The sequence below is a fragment of the Drosophila biarmipes genome, chromosome 3R, assembly GCF_025231255.1.
Source record: "Drosophila biarmipes strain raj3 chromosome 3R, RU_DBia_V1.1, whole genome shotgun sequence".
Lineage (NCBI taxonomy): Eukaryota > Metazoa > Arthropoda > Insecta > Diptera > Drosophilidae > Drosophila > Drosophila biarmipes.
In genome coordinates, this window is record NC_066616.1 from 6135860 (window position 1) to 6161291 (window position 25432).

The following is a 25432-nucleotide window of genomic DNA, read 5'->3' on the forward strand; positions in this document are numbered from 1 at the left end:
AAAATATAAGAATAATATTACATGACTTACATCTTTAAAAACTACTCAAAAAATTAATAGTTAATCTTGATAAAGGAAACCTATAAACCTTATCTCCGTTCTAGTCAAATCCAGAGTACCTCTTTACTACAGTGCAATAAAATTGTAAACAACACATTAAAACAGCTGTGTTCAAGTGGTGATAACTTTTGACCACAAAAGCGGGTGGGTGTGGTGTCGATTAAATTCCTATCGCTATCAGAGTCCCCTACGTCACAGAGACTGATAGCTGATAACCGCGAATCGAGAGGTCCACTACAGTAAGGTTTAAAGTATTTGATTCAGTTGCGGTTCAGCCTTTCAAGCGACTGGTTATTTGTGCGCACCCTAAGTTCGGTAGAATCACTAAAATGGCCAAGGATAATCTTACAGCTGTGCTGCATGGCATTGAGGATATGCGATTGGTAAGCTTGACAAGGACAATGGCGCGTTCACTTACTTAGCACTCCCAATCTTTTGAATAGGAACAACGTCCCATTCCAGAGATAGCCGATGATGGTAAGTAATATGTGACTTTCATTCACTTAAAATTATGAAAATTAACTTTCTGCTCGTGTACTTCGCAAGTGTAACGTTCAGCTCTACACCTTTTTATTTCTAATCACTGATAAGCTATTAGCTTCATGACCCACTGCCTCGAACACAGCGATTCAAGGTTATATATACATGACTTACACAAAAATATTTACTGATATGAATGTAATAAAATCCGCTCATTCAATAGCCTGTTCAACAACACTTTTACATAGTTTTTCTTTTCCTATTTCCTGTTTAGAGGTTCTGCTGGCCATGGACAGTGTCGGCATTTGCGGCTCTGATGTGCACTACCTTGCCCACGGACGAATTGGTGATTTTGTGTTGACCAAGCCGATGGTTATTGGCCATGAATCCGCTGGAGTGGTGACCAAGCTGGGCAAGAAGGTGACCACCTTGAAGGTTGGCGACCGTGTGGCCATCGAGCCTGGAGTACCTTGCCGCTACTGCGCCCACTGCAAAGAGGGCAAGTACAACCTTTGTCCCGGAATGGTCTTCTGTGCCACGCCCCCCTACGACGGCAACCTCACCCGCTACTACAAGCACCCAGCGGACTTTTGCTTCAAGCTGCCCGACCACGTCACCATGGAGGAAGGCGCCCTGCTCGAGCCTCTGTCCGTGGGCGTGCATGCCTGCAAGCGGGCGGAGGTCACACTGGGCTCCAAGGTGCTCATCCTGGGAGCAGGACCCATCGGCCTGGTCACTCTAATGGTATGTTGACCTCGTTAAAGAAAATATTTTAACTTTCTGGTGTTCATCGCGTAACATTTGAGTCTAACAATGGTATCTAACTGAGGGAGAATTTTAAAAAAATAAAATAGAAAATAAACCATGAGACATAGGTATCATCCTTAAAGGCCATCTAAACTCTTATGCTAACAAAAAATAAGTTTCATGTAATCCTAATATCTCTGAGATCCTGATCACGGATCTGCTGCAGGAGCGCCTTGACGTTGCCAAGGAGCTGGGCGCCACCCACACGCTTCTGCTGAAGCGGGACCAAACCGCCGAGGAGACGGCGGAGCTTGTCCGCCAAAAGATGGGCGGGCAGCCGGACAAAGCGGTCGACTGCTGTGGTGCGGAAAGCAGTGCCCGTCTGGCCATCTTTGTAGGTTATCTAGCAGGGTTAGGCTGAACTGTAGAGCTAAACTTTCTATTTCTTTGCAGGCCACTCGTTCCGGAGGAATTGTTGTGGTGGTGGGCATGGGAGCTGCTGAGGTCAAGCTGCCTCTGATCAATGCCCTGGCCCGTGAAGTGGATATCCGTGGAGTCTTCCGCTACTGCAACGAGTAAGTGCGAAATACCTGAAAGATATCCCTTGATTAAGCTTGAAACTCAAATCCTTTCAGCTATGCCGCTGCGCTGGCCTTCGTAGCATCTGGAAAGGTGAACGTAAAGCGACTGGTGACCCATCATTTTGACATTAAGGAAACGGCAAAGGCGTTCGAGACCTCGCGAAAGGGACTGGGTGGCGCCATCAAGGTGATGATCCACGTGCAGCCCAGGGATACCAACAATCCTCGAAAATTCTAAAAACATGTATAAGCCGACAAATATATATAGCATAGAAAACACAGTACACAGTTGCGCCTATAATCAATACACTGGCTGTAGTCAAAATCTAACGTTTGGACCCAGTATTTCCAAAAAACAAATTTGTCGAGTTGTATCAGACGACCCCTTTTTCGGCAACCAGATGGCCGGCTTCGTCGTCGGCGGTATTGCGGCCTGTCGCCGAACTACCCACTGCCTCGGCCTACTGCGGTCCTCCTGCCGACCCCTCTGCCTTCATCCGTCCTGGTCGCCACTGCACCAGCGACGCCGGCGGCTCAGCGGTTCCTCGAGATCCGGAGATTTCGGCGAAAGGAAGACCACGAATTTGGTGAAGGGTCAAACCAGAGAGGCCAAAAGTGCTGGTGGATTGGAGACGACAGCAGCGCCTCCTGATCCTCCCAAGGTTCCTGGCGAGGAAAGACCCGAGTCGCCCTACGAGGTCCGGCCAGAGGTACTGCCCATCCAGGATCAGCCACATCGCTCCCAGCCCTCACCCGCGGAGGTCAAGCCCCCAAACCCGCACACTATTGTCTGCATCTCAGACAACAAAGACTTATCGGGATCTCCGGAAAATGTTTTAGGGAAAAATGAGGGCTTCGAAGGCCGGTCGGTTGAGTTTGGGTCTCCGGTTAGGAATACAGAAACTAAAGGTAAGCAATGCTAGGATGAAAATTCGAAAGGTTAATCCCCAAACCTTTTCTCCAGCAGATTTCGATACCAAATCCGAGTCTCAGATATTCCCAACCTCTACCGTAATTGATCTAATAGAAAGCCCCAAGTACCATTCCTTATCCGGTACTGACTCAAAGGATGACCCCAAATTCGAAAACTTATTGGCAATTGAATCCGAGCTGAAGACTCTGACAGCATCCTTATCTGATTTTATTGAACAGCCTAATCATCAACCCTTTTCTTCAATTAAAGCAGAGCTCAATTCCATGGACTCGACAAATAATCAAAATTCTCAAGGTGTAACGAAGTATCCAGAGTTGCGGTCGCAGCGAAGCTCCTTTGAAATAAAGTCTGAGGACTCGAACCCCGCTGAATTAAAAGATAGGACCCACTCAAAAGAACCTCTGGCCTTAACCGAGTCAAATTCAAGACCGGCTTCTAAATCTTCAGGTGGTAGCCTTGACCTAAAAGTTACACCCACTATTTTGAACAAACCCCAAACGGAGAAGACAAATATTCAGACCTCAACGCCGCCAATCACCGCGACTAATAGCTTAAAGCAAGGTTCTGAGCCTAAAATCAGTAAGACAAAAACATCTAGAGGGGATACGAGCTTCACTTTCAATATGCCTGGGGAAAACAAGATTTCCGGGATAAAAGAAGATTTAGAAACACCTAAGGACAGAAGTGCAGAATTTGGCCAATTGTTGGATAAGGTTCAGGAAAAGAGGTTCGAAAAAGTCGACGAAGACAAGGAAAACCAATCTAATAGGGAAGTGATCCAGAAGTGGGTGGAGCATTTTAGGTTGGCAAACAAAAATACTGCAGCTGTCACTCAAAGCGAAGCATCAGAGGCTATTCCGGCATCCTCCGAATGTAATAATGAAAAGAAGGTCTACTTCATAGAAACATTAGTAAAGGAAAATAACATATGGGTACCCAGAAGCACGACATCTTCTAGTACAATTTCACGTCCCTCCAATAAAAATATCACCACAAAAGAGCCAACCTCAAGATCAAAATTGACATTGCCACTTAAAATCGTGCCCGAGAATGAAGCTCCAACTGCGTTTAAGAAGACCTTGAAGCCAATACCTTCATCTGAACTTAGGTCAAATAAGAATACTCAGCTTGATGTCACCAGCAAAGCAACTAAGCGCACTGAATTTATTTCTAGTCAGCCTCCCTCAACATCAGCCTCATCATCGGTCGACTCTAAGAAATCAAATGCAGTAATAAGCGCGAAGACTAATGCAGTTAGTGCCAATGCGAAACCTAAAGGCCAGTCTACAGAGGAAATAGTCGCAATGTTCAAGGAAGAAAACGATAGTGACCAGGCTAAGAGTGAGGAAGGCAGAGTCCGAGAATTGTTCGATACCTTAGAAAGATTTAATAATAGGCCGGGTTCTTGGTGGACTCAGCCAGAACTCTCTTCAGCCACTAAGAAGAGCCAATCGGATGGTTTGCCCATGTTTTCATCAGGGTCCGATGAAAAAGGAAGAACTACCATTTTTGAAAAAGGTCACCTCGATAGCTCTGACTCGGGCAACAAAGCAGAAGATACCTTTACAAAACTTGGCGACCTGGACTCGACGATCCGAGAAGAGGAATATGATAATGCTCAGAAAAAGAAAGACAAGACCAGCGAAGATTATTTTGCTAAACTCGGTAACTTGGCCTCTACCATCCGAGAGGAAAGCAGTGAAAAACAGAATACGTCTGGAGACAGCGAAAACAAGGATGAGAAGAATGTTGAGCACGGAAATTTTGATCTAGCACAGAAAGTTTCCACTTTTATGAAGTCTGCCCAGAAGCCCCCAAGATTTAAAAGAGCGAATTCGGAGACCAAAAGCAGAGTAGAAACGACATCTGAGCTAACGCCCAACGATCTATACGACCCAATAGCACACGAGATATCCTCCCCAGCTCCTTTGGAATCGGGCAAAACGGATATTGAAGAAGTCGAGGAGGCCAGTCCCAGCCTAGAGGCTCCAGAGGTCAAGCCCAAGAAGGAGGAAGCCAAAGTCAAGGCACCCACGACAGCGGATGAAACCAAAGGAAAGCCACTCACGGCAATAGATGAAACCAAAACTAAAGTCGACGAAAAAGCTCCGGCGGACGTAAGTCAGTCGAAAAAAGAGAGGCCACAGCTGGATGATGGGGAGCTCGCCCTTAAGTTGCTGGACAAAGCTACGGGGGAGATACCAGCGACAACGCAGCCGGCTCCAAAACCGCAAGCCGAGAAGAGCCTGCTTCAACATCTTTTCGACAGGATCTTGGGTAGAGGCAGGAGCAACGAGGGCAAGCGCAGCATGTCCTCCTTTTCAGGTCGACGCCACATGAGCACCAGTTCCATGGCAACACCTCCAGTGCAAACTTGTGATACCAAAACCAAGGTTATAAGGCCGACGAGCGGAGATAGGGCATTTGGCATGTGGAGATCCACCAGCAAGATACTATGCGAAGCCCACGAAAGCAAGCTGGATGTGCAGGAGGAACCGCCTGTAATCAATCGCCTGCAACAACCCGAGCTGGAACCCCCGGCATTTGAACTGTTCGCCAAGAATGATGACACTGAGATAAAAGGAGGCTCGCCCGAATGCTCGTCACCCAAAAAGACGCCTCGAGAGCTTCTGCGGGAAAAGCAGCAGACCCGGAAGATCAAGATCCTGGGCGGATCCGAGGAGTGTGCCAAGAAGATGAAACGCCTCAAGGAGCTGACAAGGGAGAAGGACGACGACGACGACTGTGGCAGTCGGCACTTCTTCAGCACCTTATCGCGCTTTTGCCGCCAGCTCTGGGTGAGTTTTGGGTTCACTGAACCAAAGCGGTTGACGTCAGTCCCCCCCCAGCCCAACTACTCTAGGGTACACTTATGTATTTTAATTAATTGACTATTAGGTGAAGATACTTGTACTGGTTGGTATATTGGGGTTATTACTTACGCTTAAAGATTAAACGGGCCTTTTTAATGACACCAATAATCTCTAATAAAAAAGGGTATTGTATAGCATAGAGTATACGTAGCATTAATATATACATTTTAGTCTACTATAAATACTTGGTAAATTTCTAAAATACAAGTCATGGATAGAACATATTCCTTTCATACCTACATTTTTCCACTACGCAGAACTCAATTCTTCTGCCAGTTTTGGGGGCAAACAGAACGGAAATACACAGCGCACTATTATCAGAGACCTTTTTGAATGTCATATCGAGGTGATTGACGCCCAGCTAACTGTAGTATATAGATTAGCTCCATTTCGCACGACATCGTAAGGAACGAGGGAATTATTCAGAGTCAATTAAAATTTTATGCCACCGCGGGGTCTGATAAGGTGTCGCAAATCAGCGTCGGCTCAACTTTGATAGTAACAATTTAGCGAGTACAGTATAGCGGTTGTTTGTAGGTCAAGACTAAAAGCTCTAACCGATGGGGGCACAGTTTTCTATCTTTCCAGATGCGGCGAACCACTCGAACAAAGTCAAATAATCTCCCGATCTCGCCGATTTGAGCACGGAGATGTCGATAAGAAAACTGGATACCATGTTGGCCTGAAAATTGAATCCACATAACAGGGGGTCGATCTGATGACTTTCTGGAAATTATCACTATATATAGAAATAATATAGACATAGAAATTGGTTTATTCATGTTATTATATGGCAATAAAACGATTTATAAAACAATTAAAACGAATGGATATTGAAAATGTGTTTATCAATAATTTAAAGTGCTAGAGAAAGTCATATATTATACTCGAATAAAAAGTAGATAACTGGTAGAAGAAATGTATGCGTCCCTTATGAAAATAACGAAAACAAAGGACAACGCTATAGTCGAGTGCATCGATTATCATATACCCGTTACTCAGATTAAGGGAGCAAAACGGAATTGAAGATATATGTATAAGCACCACCACCTACCATCTTATTTAAGATCAAACCAAAACACCTCTTAATGAGGTAAGAGGTCGTGGCGATCACGCACCAACATATAAAAGTTCTGATATCGACTTTTGTGACGAGTAATGCCTATTAATTCGACTCTGCTAGTGTTCCTCATCAAGAATATATACCTTTTGGTGTCGGTGTATAAAAGAGTATATAAACAACCTTAACACCTAATGAAAAAAAAGGAAATAAATGGTCCAATGGCCGTTACTTGTAGAGTAAAAGGGTATACTAGATATGTACATATGTAACAGGTAGAAGGAAGCGTTTCCGACCCTATAAAGTATATATATATTTTAAATCAGGATCACTAGCCGAGTCGATCTAGCCATGTCTGTTTGTCCGCATGAATGCTGAGGTCTCGGAAACTATAAGAGCTAGAACAGTCTGACTTGGCATGCAGATTCCTGGGCTTCCTGCGCAGGGCAAATTTGTTTCATCGGGGTGCCACGGCCACTCTAACGATAGATATGATAGAAACAAAATTTTAAATGAAATGTGTTTGTCTCATCAATACCTAAGAATTGACCTTAAATTGTGCCAAACGACCACAAACGGTTTAAAAGCTTAAATCTGTCTGTCGCCCACATACCATCTTCTGAAATAGCCGGTAGGTGGCGCCCTAAAATATAGTCTTTGCTGCCTATATCTCCATTTCCATTTTGCTCCCTTAAGATAAGAAACGGACACTCGGCGTTCTTCTTTCTTTTTATAAATAACACCAGATTGTTACGTATAAGCATAATTAAATTAGCATGGTCAAATGCTCAAAAGAGAATTTTGGGCCTTCAGTATACATACAGCTTTTAAATTCGAATTTTTCCTTCTGTCCACTTTTTTCCGTTTTTAACTTAAGTTGATCTCTTTTTTACACTTTTTTAGGATAGGTTCTTTTTTTTAATTTGTTGTTCGAGTGCTAGTAGAGATAGGTACATACTGTTTGCAATTGATGATTTGTTGACCATTTGTTATGGTAATAGTCGTTGGGTTTTCTGTTGTGCCGAAGGAGCAGAGAAATGGTTACCAACACCGATCTCAACCATGAACAAACTATTCGATTTGTTTACAGTAAAAATTTCTTTGATGAATTTCGGTTATGTTTTATTTAAAGTTCACCGGTTTATCTTTGATACTTATGTCAGTTAAATTCCGAATAATTTGAGGGTATGAAACATATAAAACGCAGTTTAGGCCTTAATTTCATTGACTAAACAGCACATATTTTTAAAGCTGTTTCTTTTTCAAAATTCCGTGTAATTTTTGTTTAGAGTTCAAAATTTTATCACGAAATGTTTAAAAGATCCGCGTTAATTCTAGGTCGTTGCGCGAAGGACTGCCTTTGCAGGCGATGTATAAAGCCCACCTTTGTACGGTCTCACCATCTCAATGTTCTCGCAAATTTAAAAAAAGATGGTGGGTGTTTAGCGAATGTTTCTGGTTAAAATTATGGTAAAACCCTTACCCTGCCTTAGAAATCTTCAATCCCGATGGCCTTCCCAGTCAGAGACGTAAGGGATTTGGCGGTCCGATCATTCTCGCCCAAGACCACGATTTTTTTGAGCTTGCCAACCCGATGCAACGGCAATTTCTGGATGGTCTGGAGCAGCAGGCCCAAAGGATAGGATCGAATCGGTGGCTAAAAGAAGACAAGCAAGAGGATCTAGAAAAGTTGAAAAAAGAATGCCAGAGGCTGGCGAAAGAAATCACCATGGCTGGTAAAGATGGAGACATTAAAAAGGCTTGCAAGGAACTGGCCCAAAAAGAGAAGTGCAAGAAGAAAGAATTGAAGAAAAAGTGCAAGGAACTGGCAGAAAAGGAAAAATGTGAAAAGGACAAATTAAAAAAGAAGTGTAAGCAAATGGCCAAAAAGGGAAAGCAGGATCCTTGCAAGAAGAAAAAAGATCCTTGCAAGAAGAAAGAGGATCCCTGCAAGAAAAAAGAGGACCCATGCAAGAAAAAGGAGGATCCCTGTAAAAAAGAGGATCCTTGCAAAAAGAAAAAAGATCCTTGCAAGAAAAAGGAGGATCCATGCAAGAAGAAAGATCCTTGCAAGAAAAAGGAGGATCCATGCAAGAAAGATCCTTGCAAGAAAAAGGAGGATCCATGTAAGAAAAAGGGCGGCGGGGACCTTAAAAAGAAGTGCAAGGAAATGGCTCAAAAGGAAAAGTGCAAAAAATTGGCGAAGAAGGAAAAAATGAAGAAAATGATGAAGAAGTGCAAAAAGATGGCTGAGAAAGAAAAATGCAAGAAGATGGCGAAAAAAAACAAATGCAAGGACCCGTGCAAGAAAAAGTAATTGGCCGATTTTAGTTTACGCGGATTAACCAATTCTATTGAACAACGTTTTAAATTAGTTTTGACTATCTAAAATTCTTTGGTTATTAAATAAAGTGTGGCCAATTGAACGAAGCAGATCCAACCATTTATTCACTTTTTTTCGGTGGCAACTGAAGTGAATGCTTTTTAAACCCAAAGTTTTTCATTAAGGAAGGTGTACTAAATCGATTTGAATGTAGTAATATTCTGAAGTAAATGATTAATTTTGGCAGGTCATAAAGTTGCGTGTCATAAGGTTGGACCGACTAAAAACTGATAGGCCGAATAAACTCTTCATACCTGTAGTTTGGTTGCAATACTCGGAAAATCTTTCTCAATATATCAGAACCTATGCATTTCAACATGGGGCGATGCATTGGCATTCGTATGGTTATTGACTTTGTTTCTTTTTTGTAATATGAACCTTCGATATTAAATAAAGATGTTAATTAAATTAAAAAAAAACCTTCGATGTTAACGTCAAAAAAAATTACCGTCTAGTATGAGATCTTCGATTTATAATTCAGTTTAGTTCCTTTTTCTATAGTCTAAGCATACAAAATTTGTACTTCTTTTTTCAAAATTTTTTGTGACCTTTGGCCACAAACGTTTAAATATTATCTTGAAATGTTTAAGAGGTCCGCGTTAAGTCTAAGCCGGTTCACACAATCTTCCCTTTTTCGCAACCACCACTTCAGGGTTCTGGCAAATTTACAAAATGAAGGTAGGTTTCACCCTAAGACTCTGGAAACAAGGTTAATATTGGTCCATGGTTTAGAAATTTGTAAGCCTGATGGACTTCCTAGTCAGAGGCCTAAAAGATTGGGCGAAGGCTCGATCGGCGTGATCCGCGTCGAATCTTCTGAACTCCCCAACCCCATGCAACAACATTTCCTGGACGATCTGGATCAGCAAAAGGCCCAACGGATTGGCTTAAACCGATGGTTAAAAAATGGAAATCTTGCAGATTTAGAAAAGATGAAAAGAGAGTGCCGGAAGCTGGTGAAAGAGATCACCATGGAAGGCAATGATAGCGACGTAAAAAAGGTCTGCAAGGAACTGGCCCAAAAAGAAAAGTCCGAAAAGGAAAAAATAAAACAAAAGTGCAGGGAATTGGCAGCAAGGGAAAAGTGTGAAAAAGATAAACTTAAAAAGATTTGCAAGGAACTGAACAAGAAGGATAAATGCAAAAAGAAGGATAAGTGCAAGAAAAAGGATAAGTGCGAGAAAAAAGATCCTTGTGAGGAGAAAGATCCTTGTGCGGAAAAAGATCCCTGCCTAAAAGAAGATCCGTGCGCTAAGAAACCCAAAAAAGTGGATCCTTGCGAGAAAGAAGATCCTTGCAAAAAAGTGGATCCGTGTGATGTAAAGAAAATTGATTGGAACAAGAAGTGCAAGGAAATAGCCAAGAAGGAAAAGTGCAAGAAATTGGCTGAGAAGGAAAAGATGAAAAAGATGATAAAAGAGTGCAAAAAATTTGCCGAGAAGGAAAAATGCCGAAAACTGGCCGAGAAAGAGAAATGCAGGAAAAAGGCTATGAAGAAACAAAAGGCACAAAAGCCCCAAAAGAGCGAAAAGGACCATTCCAAGAAAAAGTAAAGCAAGACTCAACGCGGACCTAACCAAAAAATTTATCAGTAGCTTAAAACATTTATTGATGGATAAAATATCTGACCCTAATAACCTCGATCAAGATTTTATGTAATGCTGGCAGAAATTCTTTTTTTTTACTTTTAGGTTATTTGTTGTAAATAAAATAATTTAAAAGTAGATCCACTTGGTATAACATTATCCTCGGTTTGGCAATGACCTCTCTACTACAATCGGAGAGTTAGGAAAGTTTCCGTTAATTCAATAATTTTTTAAACATCCCTGATGATAGGAATTGGAAATAATTCTGTCTAATATTTGTTAGTTAAAATAAGTTTTTAACTATTGTTAATTAGATGTCCTGAAATCCCGACCTGCCTTGGGCAGCTGCTCAGAGGCTTTTTTGGCTGTCTAACCTACACATTCTTTCCAACCACTAGGCCAACATTCTCCAGCAGAAAAGGGTCTGACAGACGATTGTCAAAATTCCAAAAATGAAGGATCAAGGCACGTGCCCAACATTTGAAATAAAAAAAAAAAAAAATCAAAGAAGTAAACTCCAAAATCCGAATAAAGTGCAAAGAGCAGTGTTGAAGCTCTGTATATGCACGATGGAATGAGGGAGTTCCAAGCAGATACCTGCATAAACAACCTGACTTCTTTGTTAAGCCTTAAGCTTAACTGGTTTTTGGTATGTGGGTAAATGGGTAATTGTTAAGTACAAAAGGTTATGCAATTTAAGTAATCTCTTGATCTTTAAATAAAAACGTTTGATGTCTTGAAAAAATTTAATTTAGTTTCAAGAAATTCGGCTTATAAAAAAAACTTTCCCATTACTCTGTTTTCAAATTTAAATGTAATTAAATTCCGGATCATTTTAGTTGTTCAAAACATTTGGAAACTTAATGCGTTTGGTACGATTTGATAATTTACACTTAAACGGAATCCTTAAAAATGTTCCTTTGGTGTCTGTGGTTAAGCACCTGGATGCTTATCCAAACTTTCTAGTTTTTTTTAGTTTCCGAGATCTGTGGGGATAGGCGGACATGTATAAATCGATTTATAAGTCGAAAATTCTTTCTTCTATCTGTAACATACTTTCCGATTAATATAAAAAATAATCTTTTTCCCTACAATAATTGTTTATGCAGTGGCTGGAGATAGGTAACCGCCAAAACCCAACTAAATCTATTAAACGTTTTTACTCTAATGTTGATGCTCCCAATCGTTGTAATTCTGATGTTAAAAAATCCTGGATCATCATAGAAACAACTATTTTACAATTGAAATTTTCAGCTCCAAGCTCTCTGTGATATTAACGTCAAATACAGGCCCATTTTTTGTCCCAGTTTGGGGAGTATCATGGCGCAGACCGGGTCATTTTAACTCTTTTGGCTTAAAAATTATCCGTTGACTTTTAGCACCTAAATTATAAGAAAGTATGTTAAAACGAGCCACACTGGCTTTAAGCCACTACCCGGATGCTTGTTTCCGTGCCTGCAATGGTTGCAGGTGCATGCGGATGGTTCACGTGGTTAAGCTAAGCGAGGATTTGAAAGCTGTTCAAAAATCAAACCAGGACTATCGCAGAGCCCTGCTGAAGCTGCGAAACGAGTTGACCTCCCAGGAAGGTGGGTATTGATAGAAACGCTAACTATTTCAGTTTAACGTTTACCAATATGTGCTGCCATAAGACGAATTGGTTTTTCATCGAGGTATTCATCAAAGTATTATTTTATTTTCAGGTACCAGTGATATTCCTTGCCCACGACCCGATCAGCCGTTGCGATGTGCGTTCCTGGCAGGTCTGGAGCAGCAGCTAAAGCAGAGGATCCTGGGAAAAGAGGTCTTCGACCCTGAGATGTCCTTAAAGCGGGAGGTTTACCCCGAAACAGCCTCCTCCGCCGACGGGTGCGGCGGAGCATGTGGCGAGGGCAAGAGCGTCGGTGAGAAAAAAGGGAAAAACTGTGGCCAGGGGGGTGGAAAGAAAGGCGATGATGGGGAGGACGACCCGAAGAAGCTTAAGAAGCGGTGCAAGCAGTTTAAGGCCGAGAAAATGCTCAAAAAGTGCAGGGAAAAGGCCGCCTTGAAAAAATGTCAAAAAGAGTCCAAAGCAAAAGAATGCGAGAAAAATGCAGCCATGGAGCAGTGCCTGAAGTGCATTAGAAAAGAAAGAGGAGAAAGTGAAGTGGAAGAGAAGGAGAACCAGAAGGCGGAGGAGGAAGAGGATGCTGAAGCTGACGAGTGCGGCGAGAAGAAAAATAAATGCCCCGACGAGGACGAAGAGCTGGAAAAGCTGAACAAACAAATCCAGAAATTGGCCGATCAAATGAACTGTGAAAAACTGGCCAAAATAGAGGCCATCAAAAAAGCCTGTCGCGAGCAGAAAGAAAGGGAAGAGTGCGCCAGAAGGGCCGAAGAGGCCCGGAAGAAAGCCGAGGAAGAAAAAAAGCGGGCAGAAGAGGAGGCTAGGCGACGGGCCGAGGAGGAGGCCAACAAATCGCCCGAAGAAGACATATGCGAACTAAGGAGGCAGTGCGCTAAAATGGCCAAGGAGCAAAGAAAGAAGGCGCTGGCGGCTCAGAAAAGACTCAAGGCTATGACCGAAAAAGCCAAGCTCAAGAAAATGAAGGCGCAGTGCGAGAAAGTCGCAGCCATCCAAAAGTGCCGCCAACAGGCCAAAAAGGACGAGGCCGCCAAGGCGAAGGCAGAGTGCGAGAAGGCCCAAAAGGAAGAAGCCGCCAGGCTTAAAGCTTGCCGGGAAGCTCAGGAGGCAAAGAAAAGGGCCGAGAGCGAATTGAACGCCAAAAAGAAACTGTGCGAAAAAATAAGTAAACGGGAAAAACCAAAGGAGGTCGATGTATGCGCTAAATACAAGTTCGAGTTCAAAAAAAAGGATTTGAACAAAGCCCCCAAAGCAGTGAAGGCGGAGGTTAAACAGGAAATCAAAAGGGGCATTGAAAAAGAGATCGAAAAGGACGTCAAGGAGATCAAAAAGGGCGTTGAGGAGACCAAAAGTGAGGTCGGAAAAGAGGTCAAAAAGGAGGTAAAGCAGGTTGAAAAAGAGACCAAAAGAGAGGTCAGTGGAACACCTCCTCCACCACCTGCGCCAGCACCCAAAGCAGCAGCCCCACCCCCTCCTCCACCACCACCCAAGGCCGATCCTAAGCGACTCTTCCAGATTTGCAAGAAGATGGCCCAAAGCAAGATAAGACAAAAGAAAAAGAAAATGAAGGCACTACAGGCCAAATGCAAAAAAATTGCCCTAAAGGAGCAGTGCAAGTGCGAGAAAAAAGCAAAGAAGGCCAAGGAACTGGAGGAGTACTGCAAGAAAAAGAAGAAGTAGAGGGTCAACAAGTGCCGTGGCTCTAAATTCCCAGGTCTCCCAATCTAAATTAGGTTTCTCGAAGTTAAAATCTTTGGCTGTGCCCTCGTAACAATTCATCATCAATTTTTGTGTTTTATTACGATTATAGTGGTACATCAGTTTCAGGCACTATTGCAGGCTTATAAAATGAGAAAAATAATGTTGAGCAGCGCCATTGCATTTTTAAATCGGAATTGACTAAATTGTGCGTATATATACGAATATTTATTGAGATGCAGTCAAAACAATAGAGATTCAAGTCCCTTTTTAACGCTTAAAAGTTTTTAAGAAACACAAAAACATCAAGTATGTGTCGTTAGATTTGATCTTTGATCAATTTCTTATTCAAAATTTAATGGCTTCAATTATCAAAAATATATGAGTGTGTACTATAACGAAAATAACAAAAAAAAATGAACCACCTTTGGACACTGTATTATTTTGACTGCAACTTATGTATTTGGGCTTTCGTTTTGGACGGAAAGCTATCATTTAATAAATGCAAGCCAATCGAAATTACGAAAGAAAAGACGTCCCATCAAAATCATAAACCCCATATCATCTAGAGGTATCTAGAAAAAATTCACTCTCTTGTAGTTGGAGTAGAGTTAAACTATTGAAAAATATCATTGTTTTAGAGACTCGTTTACTGGTTCGCTGGCGGTGCCGTGGCATTATTAAACTGGAAGGTCGGATAGCGGGGAGCGAAGGCTCCGTCACCGATTATCTGCGTGTGCTCGGAGTCGTCGCGTCCGGCGATGGTCGGCGCCTTGTACTGGGTCTCCACAAACTGCGGTGGCGCTACAAAGTAATACAAAAATTGTAAATTGGGAAAGATTGGTTTAAGATCATAGACTAGAACTCATACTCACGTATATTGGGATACAGGGAGCCACCTCCACCAGTGCTGTCCGCCACGTTCCAGCCCAGCGCACCGCCCACGCCATCGCCACCCGGAGGACTGGCCGGACTTACTGGCTGCGTGGGCGCAAGCGATGGATCCTCGGACTGGACGGCCGACGGAGCATCCGTAAACTGTGTAGGAGGCCTTACGCCCGCCAAAGGGATGGTGCCCAGTGTGATTGGGATCTTGCCCGTGAGATTGCGGTGCGGACCGCTGACATCGCACTCCACGTGCAGGTCGTAGTCCAAGGCTATAATACCACAGTTGAGAAGGTTGGTCGGTGGCAGCGCCGGTATTTCCAGTTGCTGCGTAAACGTGTGCGACTCGCCGCCGTTGACTGGACCGACACTCAAGTTGGCTATGATCACCTTGGACTCGCGCTTCTCGCTCCGCGGCTGATTCGTGTGGAAGGTGACTAACTTGCGCAGCTCAAACTTCACTGCGGTGAGATTCACATTGCTGGTGTTGTCCACCTCGCAGGTGATAGGCAGCACTTGGCCCGAAACGAATCCTGTTTGTGGTATGCTCGTGATCACTGCCAGCGGTCCCGAGCGACAGCAAAAGCAGCAGAATGATTTTTCTAGATCCAGTTTGAACGGTTCCTTGACGCGTGGATTCAGATTCAGATCAACAGGTGCTATAACTGTAAAAGCCATCTTCATGTCCTGATCGAACTTCCAGGGACGATCAAGCGTCACCTTAATGGTAAACCGCACGTGTCCGAATTCACCCTCAAAAGAGGAGGGAAGATTGGGCGGCAAGGCGCAGGTGAATGGATAAGTGTGGGTGCCAGGCGGCAGCTCCGTTTCAGAACCTAAATAGATGTAATAATAAATATTAACGTGTTTCAGTAAGCACTTATTAACTTATTAGTTATTATTATTAATTAATTAATTTAAAACTATTTAAACTATATCCATTCTTATTTATGCCTTTAATTTATGTACTCAAGGACACCGGAAAAAAGAAATACAAGCTAAGTCTATAAGGCATACATATTTTTTTTTTAATTTTGCCAGCAATTTGTTTTTTTAATTAACTTTGAGCTTTTGTGGTTTCATTTTTCATTTTTTCATATTAATAATTGCCCAATCGTTCAGTTGTACATTTTTTTAACATAGCAATGTTGATTGTGTTTGACTCTATCTTTTAAATTGGTCGTCAGATTTCAAACATTTTTGGCATGACGATGGGTAGTAATAATAACACAATCTGATCTAAATTTTTATAGTTTCCAAGTTTTCAGCGTTCATACTGACGGACAGACAGACGGACTAGATCGATCAAGAAAATATAAACTTATAGGTCGCAAACACTTCCTTCTATTCGTTACATACTTTCGATAAGTACAAATTAAATCTTTTATTCATCGACTATCCAGTTCTATCCAGTTCTGTTTTTCTCAAGCTTACATTCAAAGGTTTCTAAAAAGGTATCGCTTGATTCATTTGGGTCAAAAGCTCAGTTTTGAAAGTGATAAAAAGCAGATTTACTACTTCATTGACGGTCACTACAGCATTGATCCTCGTAGTTCTTATACAGTTTGAGAGAATGCTATAATGTTTATAATCTAATTTTTTCTTTGTAACGCAAATTCGACATCTACATCTTTTAGCCGTCATAAGAACTATCTGCGACAATCTTTTACACTTTTGCATACTTACTGTTCTTGCCGCCCAGCAAATAGTACTGGATCTTGAAGTATTCTTCATGTCCCTTTAACTGGGTCACCTCGTTCTCCGTCTTTCCCTCGCTGGTGGTCACACTCTTCTCCTCAGTCCACTCGGTGTTGGCTTCGCCCAGGAACCGGATGATAATTCCTACGAGGAACAAGTAGCTGTATTTACTGAATGACAATCTGCGACGTCACAGTCGCGTTTTAAATTTAGCTATAAATAATATGAAAAGCTCGCCACGGCATATTCAACCGATGACATCATCGCCACCAGACAGCATCGCTCACCCGTGTTCGGTGGCCTCAGAATTTGATTGTTGCGGAATGTTTGTCACGTCCATAGGTTACATACCCCCTACGTCTATTTATTTACTTTCTTTTGTGTTCACACTTGCAGCTATTTATAGTTGGTTATCGCCGAACTGGGGAGAGGAGAAAGTGCATTTCGTTGGAAGGGTCAATCACCACAGCTGAAGTGAAAACAAGGTCGAAAGCAAGAAACTAAAGGCCCAACCCACATTTGTGGGTGGACACCGGCTTTTTCTGACAGGATTTCTAAAAGTTACAAGAATAACCACTGCACAATATGACCAATATGTGTGTGTAGATGAGCGTATTTATATATGCATCTAGAACTCCAATTAATCACAGGCCCTAACAAAGGTGTCGTCACTTCTATGAGTAATACTTAGAACGCAGCTGGCTTTTAATTAACATTTACTTGCACTGCCCTTAAAGTGGTTTAACTCGCACTCACCTCGAACTTTTTTGGGCGAGTCAAATGTGAATATCACCTGGCCATTGACTGTCTGACCGGCGTAGTAGGTGTTCCATGGGTTGTCCAATTGAATTTCACAACCTTTAAGGCCCATTTTGAGATTCTGTGGCTCAAAGCACCGACAAATTAACGACAATTTCGGTCTTTTTTTAAACGCCGAGTTCCGAGATTAGAGGTGGGCGTTGCTGGTGTTAGGGATGAGCAAAGCAAATAAATATTGGCCGATATTTTAATATTACCAGATTCCAATGTCACTTTTAATATTTTAAGACTTTCCACACTTAAAAGATTTTCTCCTGGTGCAATGAAATATATTAATTTTCTGAATTCAATAAAACACGTAACATGCACATATCCATTAACAATATACCAACACTTATTTCTATTACGACTTTAATATAATAAGCGGGGTTGTCACAAAAATCTGTTCCAACCAAAATCCGTTATGTTTCTTACGTACATCTATGCACTAAAGCAACCGTGTTTGGTTGGAATGGATTTCTTTGACACCTCGGATAATACATTTTAGAAGATTAATTCGATGATAAGTTTGGAACATTAAATTTTCAACTATTTAAAAGTTTTGGGAACTCCCAGAATATTTATTTATTTATTTCTTTGACACCTCGGATAATACATTTTAGAAGATTAATTCGATGATAAATTTGGAACATTAAATTTTCAACTATTTAAAAATTTTGGGAACTCCCAGAATATTTACGAGTGCCATCTCCATAAAATGTTATCGACTTAAGTAGCAACTTTATATTTCCACCACTACTTGTGACTCACGGGCACCCGAACACGACATCAATTCCCATCACTATTACAATAAGACAGGAAGAAGAAGAACTTTTGCGAAAATTCTCTTTTTTCCGAGTTTTCATTGATTAAACAAATTCCAAGTAGCATTAACAACGTGGAAATGTCGCTCTTTCGCAAACCGAAGAAAATCCAACGACGCGTGTTCTCGAGCAACGCGGACGAGGAGGACGACGGCACATCCTTGGACCCGGACGCCGAAATGGAGGCCCCTCCGCCTCCCATAATTTCCGGCAAGCGGGACAAAGAGAAGAGCCGGAAGGCCATTAAGCCGCAGGAGGACAACAGCAAACCAAAGGCGCTGCTCAGCTTCGCGGATGATGGTGAGCTATGGCGAGGTACGAAAATCAGAAGCGTTCCTAATCCGCAATCCCTTGCAGAGGACGACGGCGAGGTCTTCCAGGTGCGGAAGTCGTCGCACAGCAAGAAAGTGATGCGCATGCTGGACAAGGAACGCCGCAAGAAGAAGCGCGAGGAGCGGGCGGAAAACAGCGGACATCCCGGTGGCGAAAATGGTAGTACACAGCATTTAGAGTCGTCCGGTGGCCCATCTTCGGGTCCAACCAATTCCAACTCGAATCCTGCCAGTGCTGGCAGATATAAAACTGCCAGCGATCAGAGTAAAAGTAAAAAAAGTGATAATCATATGATCCAAACCGAAATACGCACAGACGACTTTGTGGTAAGGTTATTATTATTCAATTTCTTCTACCATAATACCGTTTAACGATATTTCAACATCAAAAATTACAATTCAATTATCGTAGAATAATTAGAAGCAAAGATTACACGTCTAGCTTAAATGAGTTTAATATCTAGAGTTTACAGTTTAATTTGATGGTCTTAAAGTTCCTTTTTTGAAGAGGAGTAGCTTAGACTTTGCTTAGTTTGACATTTAAATTAATCAGTGATGGGAAGTATCTAGGTAGTAGACCACCAATGTCCATTACTTAGAAAAGAAGAAATATATGAAATTAGTTATTTCTTCTTTGTAAAGTTACAAAACCGTAATCTACCTAGTTATAAAAATGGTACTTTTCCCACCATTGATTTTAATTGCATGTTTTCCTTCCTTGAAGCAGCATGAATACTTCAGCCTCACTCTAAACAAAATACTTTTGAGATCCCCAATAACAAAGTTTTTACTCATTGTCCCCCAGCTAGTGGTAAAGAAATCGGAGACTCCCGAGGCCATTTTGAATGGTCGAGCTGCCCTCTGTGCGGGACGAGATGATATGGACGACGATGACGACCAGCAATCCGAAGATGGTGGCAACGACAAGACGCGCCACCGCTTCTCAAAGCCGGAGCATTTGAAACAGATGCTGGAGAGCGGTTCAATTCCGGATGCAGCAATGATACATGCTGCCCGAAAGCGTCGTCAGAGAGCCAGAGAGCAGGGTACGATCGGCGGTTTTTATAAATGTACATCAACTCATTCATTCCTGTGTCCGATTCTAGGGGCAGGCGACTACATACCCGTTGAGGAGCCCAAGGAGCCGGTCAAACTGAGCACGCGCCTTCCCTGCGAAGACGTTGAGGGGGATCAATCGGATGACGAAGAGCGCATGGATATGAACGACATTACAGGACGCAAAGAGCGCGAAGAGCGTCGCGAGCAGTTCTATGCCGTCGAGAATGATTGTATGTAGAGGGCCCAGTCCTAATTGCGGCCAGAAACCGAGCCAGGCCAAACGCAGTTGAAATTTTTTGACTTTTGCTAACCTCTGTTCACTCCTCTGCAGCCACCGACGAAGACTCTGACCGCGAGATGAACGAGTGGGAGAACCAACAAATCCGCAAGGGTGTCACGGCTGCTCAGTTAGTGCATTCTCAGCACGAAACGGTGCTTTCCCGCTTTATGATCAAGCCCGCCACACCAGGAGGTGGGTCTGGAATGGACGACGGAGATTTAGCGACGCCACAGTCAACGTCCACGCTGCTGGAGCAGGCCTATGCGAAAAATGCCCTTGACCGCAGCAATCTGGCGGCAGCAGTTCGATCATCTGCCAAATCAAAGAAGGAGAAAGCCAAAGCTACTGCGCTGAGAACTCCGCAGGAAATCTTTGCCGCTATTCAGTCGCGTCTAAGCGAGCTGAAGGAGCGATCGGCGGAACACACCGACAGTATGGCGAGAATCAGTATCGAACTGAAGGCACTAAAGCTCCAGCAGCTGGAGTGCCAGCAGAACGCACCAACAGCGGCCGCAAAGTACAAGTTCTACCAGGAAATAAAGTGCTATGTGAACGACCTTGTAGACTGCCTTTCCGAAAAGTCGCCCGTGATCAATGAACTTGAAAAACGAGCACTGCAACAGTACGGCAAAAGTCAGCGTTATCTGGTGAATAGGCGCCGCCAGGATGTTCGGGACCAGGCGAAGGAAATTGCCGAAGCAGCAAGTAAGAATTACTTCCAGATTTAAATTAAAAATGTTGACCAATCCTAATAAATTTTCTTTCATCAGAGCCTGCATCAGCAGCATCACGTCGTGCACCGGAATACGAAGAGCAAGTACGCCGTGCCGCGGAAAGGGAGGGTCGAAGGACTCGACGCCGCTGCGAACGCGAGCGTAACGACCTGCTCTCCTCCCATCTGGATGGCATGTCCAGTGACGATGAGATCGCCGACCAGCAGCAGGAGCAGAGCGCAGCATCCACGGCGCAGATAGAATCCCAGTCAGTGGAGGCTTTTGACGATGTTACCGAGGACTTTAGCAAGATTGAGCTTATCCTGATGAAGTTCCATGCATGGCGGAAGACAGACATGTCCTCATATCAAGATGCATTCGTTAGCCTGTGCCTTCCAAAACTCTTGGCGCCACTGGTGCGCCACGAACTAGTTCTTTGGTCGCCTCTGCTAGATGAGTACGCGGATATTGAGAATATGCGATGGTATCAAGCCTGCATGCTTTATGCCTGTCAGCCAGATGAAACTGTGGATCAGCTTAAGAACGATCCGGATGTCAATTTGGTGCCGGCGCTCATCGAGAAGATTGTCCTGCCAAAGGTTACAGGTGGGCTTATTGACATTTCTTTGAAGACGTTTGGGTCTTAAAAACACTTAACTATTTTGCAGCTCTCGTCACGGAATGCTGGGATCCCTTATCGACCACACAGACCCTCAGGTTGGTTGGATTCATCAACCGCTTGGGGCGCGAGTTTCCATTAAGCGGGACCAATAAGCAACTTAACAAACTTTTCGAATCCATCATGGAAAGGATGCGGCTAGCTCTAGAAAACGATGTATTTATACCCATCTTTCCCAAACAGTAAGATTTGAATTTCCTAAAATGTGAACTACGAATTTAACTTGTCCGTTCCTTAAATTCAGAGTGCAAGAGGCAAAGACGTCGTTTTTTCAGCGACAATTCTGCAGCGGCCTGAAGCTTTTCCGCAACTTCCTAAGCTGGCAGGGCATCCTGGCTGATAAACTTCTGCGGGAGCTGGCCATTGGAGCGCTGCTGAACCGCTACCTTCTGTTAGCCATGCGAGTCTGCTCGCCAAACGATGCCATCAACAAGGCGTACGTTATTGTAAATACTTTGCCGACGGTCTGGTTAGTGCCCAACAGCGAGACCCTGAAGAACTTGGAGCTTTTCATAGGATACATTAAACAAACATTAGAGAGCTGTGATGCCACCAATCCAGTCTTCATGTAATGAAACCAGTTCCTTATAGTTTACCGCCATTAACCCCATTTTCTTTTTGCAGGCAATCCAGCGATAAGGCCAAACAAATTCTACAAAGACTACATAGTTTATAAAGTGCAGAGACTCTCACATCAATCTAACAATCAAATACTCGTTGAAGGACGCATGAAAGGCACAACTATCTGTTTTGTTATCAAATCTTGTAACTATAAGACTTCAAGCAATGTAAATAAATAGGAAGTGCTCAGTAAAACATTTTCCACACGCAAGCTTGAGCTTACTAAACTTTATGGAGATTGACCTTCCAATCCAATCAATTTTTAATCGTTTTCCTATAAACATAAAACCTCGAAAGTGATTAAGTTTGGAACTCTGTTTAAGGCTCATCGTTTTGTATCTTTACTGATTGTATTTAGGCGACTCGCATGCATAGCAATAATAAAAACAATTTATAAACTATGAAAATTTAACAATTGCCAAATCTATTATGGACCGGAACCAATTAAATTAAAGATACATCGAAATGCTTTGGGAAGCTTAGGCGACGCGGCGGCATCATTAATCAGCCTTGGAAAACGAGGCCCGTGTAAAGTTCTGCGCCAACTCAACGACTTCAGTTTGCATAGCTTGCAGTTGTTCGTGGGCGATCTTTGATTCGCTGCTGTCCGGCGTCGCCTGCAGAACCTGCAGGACCAAATCTGAAAAATATGTGATATAAGCAAACCATTTTAATTTTTAAAAGCACGATTTAATACTGCAACTTACCGTGATATCGGAGTAGCAAAGCGTTTTGTGGCTCATTCAGAGATCCCCTAATGTGCTGCAGGATGGCAGAGACAAATTTTCCGGACGCATGTAAAATATTACCACTGATCGTTGTAAAAAGGATCAGTGCGGCCAGGTGCAGCAGCAGAGCTGGCTCCCGGCACTCGAGCAGCTGTTCCTGCAGTTTCCTCTTGTGGTTCGCGATCAAAAGGCGATCCTTCTTCTTGTCAACCTTCTTGATGATCATACTACATGACTTGAGCACCGCTTCTGTAGCTAGTTCAAAGTCGTCAATGGTCTTGTTCAGGGCCTTGTTTTGTTCCAACAACGCAGGGCGATACTGAGCATCGCACTCTTGAGCCAACTTATTACGCTGGTCAACGTTAAGGTTGGTATTTTTCACAGTCAGATTGCACTCGCTGGCTACGTATAGTGAAAGTTCGTTGCAAATATCGTTTCCCAATGATTTGAGCAGGTATTTAACCAGCTGGACCTGTGTGTCCTGAGGAAAGAGCTTCAAACCCTTTTCGTAGAGCCTTATATCTATCAGCAGCGTATTGATTCGATCCTGGATAGCAGCGTGGGTCTGGCGGCGATTTGTTTGCGGAGTAGCTTCGAACAACTCCTGGGCCCGAGCCAAAGCCGTCTGATTAAATTGACTATAATGAAAAAGTATGCAGGTTCATTTGTAGTTCTAAATTCAAGCACCGTATCCGTTCTTCGACATGTACTTTAATCTAGTTCCAAGCGCTATTGCATGAATATAGGTTCATATTATTTACTTACTTTGTATACAGAGCAGCAATCGCTTTCGACAAATGCTCCAAGCCCTCCTCCTCCAGGCTGGCAGTGATCAGTTTAACAATGTCCGCTGTCTTGACCAGTTCCAACGGCTTCACTGTCTTCTTGTTTCCGCCACCGCCACTTCGAGAGCCTTGCTGCACATCGTCCTCATCGTCGCTGTCGTTTTGAGCTGCAGCCTTTCCACGTTGGTGCTTCTTTGTGGACTTCGTCTTGGTCTCACGCCCCTGAGCTCCGCCTCCTGCTTTGCCGGAGGAGGCTTTCTTTCTTCGCTCGTCGCGTTTGTCCACCTTACCATCGTCCTCAAGGTCTTGGGTCGAAACATTTCCCTTCTGGGCCAGAGTCTTCTCCACTACGTACTGCTGGTAGACGCCGCTGTCGATGGCCACCTTTGCCTGAGACTCTGCTAACGCTTGACATGGCTGAACAAGCTGCGCGAGGTACGGTTGCGAAAATACTGAAAAAAAAAATTTTATATATTTCTTTCACTTTTTGTCAATGAAATGTTATGTTTCCCATCAGCAAATTGATAATAAGAGCTTGGGTATATTCACTCCATTTGTGATATGCATTTTCTTAAACATTTACAGATTAGATCTTGAGTCGAATTCTTACCGATGCTGTCCAGGTACACAAAGTTGCTGGGATTGCTGTGCTTTTGGGCCATGATGGCGCCAAAGACCTCCTCAATGTCCTCCTCCGACAAGTTGGAAGGGAGGATGGTAGACAGGTCCAGGTACTGCTTGGTTGCACTGCACTCGTTCAGCGCGGTGACCACCGTGAGCTCAACAAGCCGAGCGCCAAGAGCCACACGCTTGAGGAAGAGGAACTCTTCGCTGGGGAACTGCTTGCGGATGTAGGACTTGGGATCCGAAATGCCCAGCTTTTGAATGGCATCGTACTCGAGGAAGCTATTTTGCTTGTAGAACGAGTTCACCCAGTCGGCCTGCGTCTTGGCGTAGATGTGAGGCACATATTGGGAGTTGGCCAGTTTGGAGGTAACCTGGCCCGCTGGCGAGATCTCGTCGAGCAGGGAGTGAAAGATCTTCTCCTGCACTCCAATCTGCTGCAGGATCACGGCCACATTCGTGGGCCTGGTGATGGCAGTCAGTGCTCCACGAATCTTCGCCTTGCAGCGTTGGATGTAGGCCTGCGTGAAAAACACTCGGGGATTGGTGGCATCCTGGCGACCCTTGATGATTTTGCCAAGGTGCTTTTCCACCACATCGTGTTGCAGGAAGTCCGACGGCAGGTCGAACTGGGAAGCCAACTCCGATATGGAGACCTCTCCCCGAAGCGCCAACTTCTCATTAATCTCCTGGGCAATGTGGCTGATGTAGTCCTCGTCGATGAGCTGTCCCAGCACCAGGTGTATGCTCGGATTCTCTGCCGCTATCCGCTCGGCTAAGCCCACGATCCGCGACAAATCCACATTCAGGGTTTTGCTGACCTCCACCAAGTTGGCACGTCCTCCGTTGACATACAGCTCGTCCTGGATCTCGCGCTCCAGGTGATCCGGGGTGATGTACTCTTTGCCATCGTTGGTGAACACCACCTCCAGCATCTGCTTCTCGAGCAGCAGCGTGACGATCTCCACGCAGTTTCGCTCCGAGAGCCTTAAAGTATGGTAATGTAACAGATAGAAATGGTTAAATGGAAAAGGTGTGCGGTTCCAGGCGTAGCTCACTTCTGGAGGGTCGACGTCAGCTGCGCCTTCTGAAAGTCGGCGGCCAAGCGCTTGATCTCGTCCCAATCACTGCCCATCTTTGTTATCAATCGGTGAGATAAAGAAACGATATGAAATAGACTCTATTCCAGGTGCAATCTTAAAAACCTGAAACGTCAACAAAAGTCCAGTGTTACCACACTGTGAGTTGGCAGGTTTTGTTAAAGGTTGCTGTCTCGGCACCGGTTAAACACTTTGCTGATAGTTGGTACTATGAGGACTATGAGGTCCCGTTTTGCTTACAGACGCGTCGCGTTTGCGTTCCTTACCGTTTAATTGTACT

General features: G+C 43.7%; 8 protein-coding genes across 14 annotated transcripts; 6 read left to right on the forward strand and 2 right to left on the reverse strand.

The window, feature by feature from the left end:
- Positions 1-308: 308 nt before the first annotated feature.
- Positions 309-2152, forward strand: LOC108027322 (sorbitol dehydrogenase). 4 transcript variants are annotated; one of them, XM_044095395.2, is made up of 6 exons: positions 309-443; positions 504-537; positions 815-1284; positions 1490-1681; positions 1741-1862; positions 1923-2152. In XM_044095395.2, the coding sequence occupies exons 1-6, from the start codon at positions 390-392 to the stop codon at positions 2104-2106; spliced, it is 1056 nt and encodes a 351-aa protein (XP_043951330.1). In that variant the 5' UTR covers positions 309-389; the 3' UTR covers positions 2107-2152. The 4 variants fall into 4 exon arrangements, with proteins under 4 accessions (XP_043951330.1, XP_050744591.1, XP_043951333.1 ...); XM_044095397.2 differs by having other exon boundaries at positions 310-443; positions 1514-1681; XM_050888634.1 differs by lacking the exon at positions 1490-1681.
- A 7-nt stretch (positions 2153-2159) lies between these two features.
- LOC108027321 (neurofilament heavy polypeptide) lies at positions 2160-6502 on the forward strand. 2 transcript variants are annotated; one of them, XM_017098725.3, is made up of 3 exons: positions 2160-2777; positions 2833-5600; positions 6248-6502. In XM_017098725.3, the coding sequence occupies exons 1-3, from the start codon at positions 2270-2272 to the stop codon at positions 6293-6295; spliced, it is 3324 nt and encodes a 1107-aa protein (XP_016954214.1). In that variant the 5' UTR covers positions 2160-2269; the 3' UTR covers positions 6296-6502. The 2 variants fall into 2 exon arrangements, with proteins under 2 accessions (XP_016954214.1, XP_016954215.1); XM_017098726.3 differs by having other exon boundaries at positions 2836-5600.
- A 1431-nt stretch (positions 6503-7933) lies between these two features.
- LOC108027076 (sperm-specific protein Don juan) lies at positions 7934-9170 on the forward strand. The gene is made up of 2 exons (XM_017098290.3): positions 7934-8169; positions 8229-9170. The coding sequence occupies exons 1-2, from the start codon at positions 8046-8048 to the stop codon at positions 9050-9052; spliced, it is 948 nt and encodes a 315-aa protein (XP_016953779.1). The 5' UTR covers positions 7934-8045; the 3' UTR covers positions 9053-9170.
- A 417-nt stretch (positions 9171-9587) lies between these two features.
- On the forward strand, positions 9588-10842 carry LOC108027092 (sperm-specific protein Don juan). The gene is made up of 2 exons (XM_017098309.3): positions 9588-9796; positions 9851-10842. The coding sequence occupies exons 1-2, from the start codon at positions 9700-9702 to the stop codon at positions 10669-10671; spliced, it is 918 nt and encodes a 305-aa protein (XP_016953798.1). The 5' UTR covers positions 9588-9699; the 3' UTR covers positions 10672-10842.
- A 1152-nt stretch (positions 10843-11994) lies between these two features.
- Positions 11995-14198, forward strand: LOC108027354 (axoneme-associated protein mst101(2)). Its single transcript, XM_017098776.3, has 2 exons — positions 11995-12293; positions 12408-14198. The coding sequence occupies exons 1-2, from the start codon at positions 12104-12106 to the stop codon at positions 14006-14008; spliced, it is 1791 nt and encodes a 596-aa protein (XP_016954265.1). The 5' UTR covers positions 11995-12103; the 3' UTR covers positions 14009-14198.
- LOC108027355 (arrestin domain-containing protein 17) lies at positions 14097-17588 on the reverse strand. Its single transcript, XM_017098777.3, has 4 exons — positions 17366-17588; positions 16598-16753; positions 14902-15747; positions 14097-14830 (listed from the first exon to the last, which is right to left on the reverse strand). The coding sequence occupies exons 1-4, from the start codon at positions 17478-17480 to the stop codon at positions 14676-14678; spliced, it is 1272 nt and encodes a 423-aa protein (XP_016954266.1). The 5' UTR covers positions 17481-17588; the 3' UTR covers positions 14097-14675.
- A 605-nt stretch (positions 17589-18193) lies between these two features.
- Positions 18194-22126, forward strand: LOC108027291 (PAX3- and PAX7-binding protein 1). Of its 3 annotated transcripts, XM_044093081.2 has the most exons (9): positions 18200-18531; positions 18589-18890; positions 19369-19609; positions 19670-19852; positions 19954-20607; positions 20673-21221; positions 21284-21476; positions 21539-21862; positions 21919-22126. In XM_044093081.2, the coding sequence occupies exons 1-9, from the start codon at positions 18312-18314 to the stop codon at positions 21968-21970; spliced, it is 2718 nt and encodes a 905-aa protein (XP_043949016.1). In that variant the 5' UTR covers positions 18200-18311; the 3' UTR covers positions 21971-22126. The 3 variants fall into 3 exon arrangements, with proteins under 3 accessions (XP_016954173.1, XP_043949016.1, XP_043949019.1); XM_044093084.2 differs by lacking the exon at positions 18200-18531 and having other exon boundaries at positions 18755-18895; XM_017098684.3 differs by lacking the exons at positions 19670-19852; positions 19954-20607; positions 20673-21221; ... (1 more) ...; positions 21539-21862; positions 21919-22126 and having other exon boundaries at positions 18194-18531; positions 18589-18895; positions 19369-19516.
- Positions 22127-22228: 102 nt separating this feature from the next.
- On the reverse strand, positions 22229-25290 carry LOC108027292 (E3 UFM1-protein ligase 1 homolog). Its single transcript, XM_017098685.3, has 5 exons — positions 25111-25290; positions 24039-25039; positions 23409-23880; positions 22623-23281; positions 22229-22555 (listed from the first exon to the last, which is right to left on the reverse strand). The coding sequence occupies exons 1-5, from the start codon at positions 25185-25187 to the stop codon at positions 22416-22418; spliced, it is 2349 nt and encodes a 782-aa protein (XP_016954174.1). The 5' UTR covers positions 25188-25290; the 3' UTR covers positions 22229-22415.
- Positions 25291-25432: the final 142 nt, after the last annotated feature.

Coding starts and splice junctions, on each gene's coding strand:
- LOC108027322 (XM_044095395.2), top strand. CDS start 390: ATGGCCAAGGATAATCTTACAGCTGTGCTGCATGGCATTGAGGATATG. Junction 444..503: donor GCATTGAGGATATGCGATTG/GTAAGCTTGACA, acceptor TCTTTTGAATAG/GAACAACGTCCCATTCCAGA. Junction 1,682..1,740: donor GTGCCCGTCTGGCCATCTTT/GTAGGTTATCTA, acceptor ATTTCTTTGCAG/GCCACTCGTTCCGGAGGAAT.
- LOC108027321 (XM_017098725.3), top strand. CDS start 2,270: ATGGCCGGCTTCGTCGTCGGCGGTATTGCGGCCTGTCGCCGAACTACC. Junction 2,778..2,832: donor TAGGAATACAGAAACTAAAG/GTAAGCAATGCT, acceptor CCTTTTCTCCAG/CAGATTTCGATACCAAATCC. Junction 5,601..6,247: donor GCTTTTGCCGCCAGCTCTGG/GTGAGTTTTGGG, acceptor ATGGGGGCACAG/TTTTCTATCTTTCCAGATGC.
- LOC108027076 (XM_017098290.3), top strand. CDS start 8,046: ATGTTTAAAAGATCCGCGTTAATTCTAGGTCGTTGCGCGAAGGACTGC. Junction 8,170..8,228: donor CGCAAATTTAAAAAAAGATG/GTGGGTGTTTAG, acceptor ACCCTGCCTTAG/AAATCTTCAATCCCGATGGC.
- LOC108027092 (XM_017098309.3), top strand. CDS start 9,700: ATGTTTAAGAGGTCCGCGTTAAGTCTAAGCCGGTTCACACAATCTTCC. Junction 9,797..9,850: donor GGCAAATTTACAAAATGAAG/GTAGGTTTCACC, acceptor TCCATGGTTTAG/AAATTTGTAAGCCTGATGGA.
- LOC108027354 (XM_017098776.3), top strand. CDS start 12,104: ATGTTAAAACGAGCCACACTGGCTTTAAGCCACTACCCGGATGCTTGT. Junction 12,294..12,407: donor CGAGTTGACCTCCCAGGAAG/GTGGGTATTGAT, acceptor TTTTATTTTCAG/GTACCAGTGATATTCCTTGC.
- LOC108027355 (XM_017098777.3), bottom strand. CDS start 17,480: ATGGGCCTTAAAGGTTGTGAAATTCAATTGGACAACCCATGGAACACC. Junction 16,754..17,365: donor CTCGCCCAAAAAAGTTCGAG/GTGAGTGCGAGT, acceptor TGTTCCTCGTAG/GAATTATCATCCGGTTCCTG. Junction 14,831..14,901: donor CTCCCTGTATCCCAATATAC/GTGAGTATGAGT, acceptor ATTACTTTGTAG/CGCCACCGCAGTTTGTGGAG.
- LOC108027291 (XM_044093081.2), top strand. CDS start 18,312: ATGTCGCTCTTTCGCAAACCGAAGAAAATCCAACGACGCGTGTTCTCG. Junction 19,853..19,953: donor CTATGCCGTCGAGAATGATT/GTATGTAGAGGG, acceptor ACTCCTCTGCAG/CCACCGACGAAGACTCTGAC. Junction 21,222..21,283: donor TGTCCTGCCAAAGGTTACAG/GTGGGCTTATTG, acceptor ACTATTTTGCAG/CTCTCGTCACGGAATGCTGG.
- LOC108027292 (XM_017098685.3), bottom strand. CDS start 25,187: ATGGGCAGTGATTGGGACGAGATCAAGCGCTTGGCCGCCGACTTTCAG. Junction 25,040..25,110: donor CTGACGTCGACCCTCCAGAA/GTGAGCTACGCC, acceptor CCATACTTTAAG/GCTCTCGGAGCGAAACTGCG. Junction 23,282..23,408: donor ATTGCTGCTCTGTATACAAA/GTAAGTAAATAA, acceptor TTTTCATTATAG/TCAATTTAATCAGACGGCTT.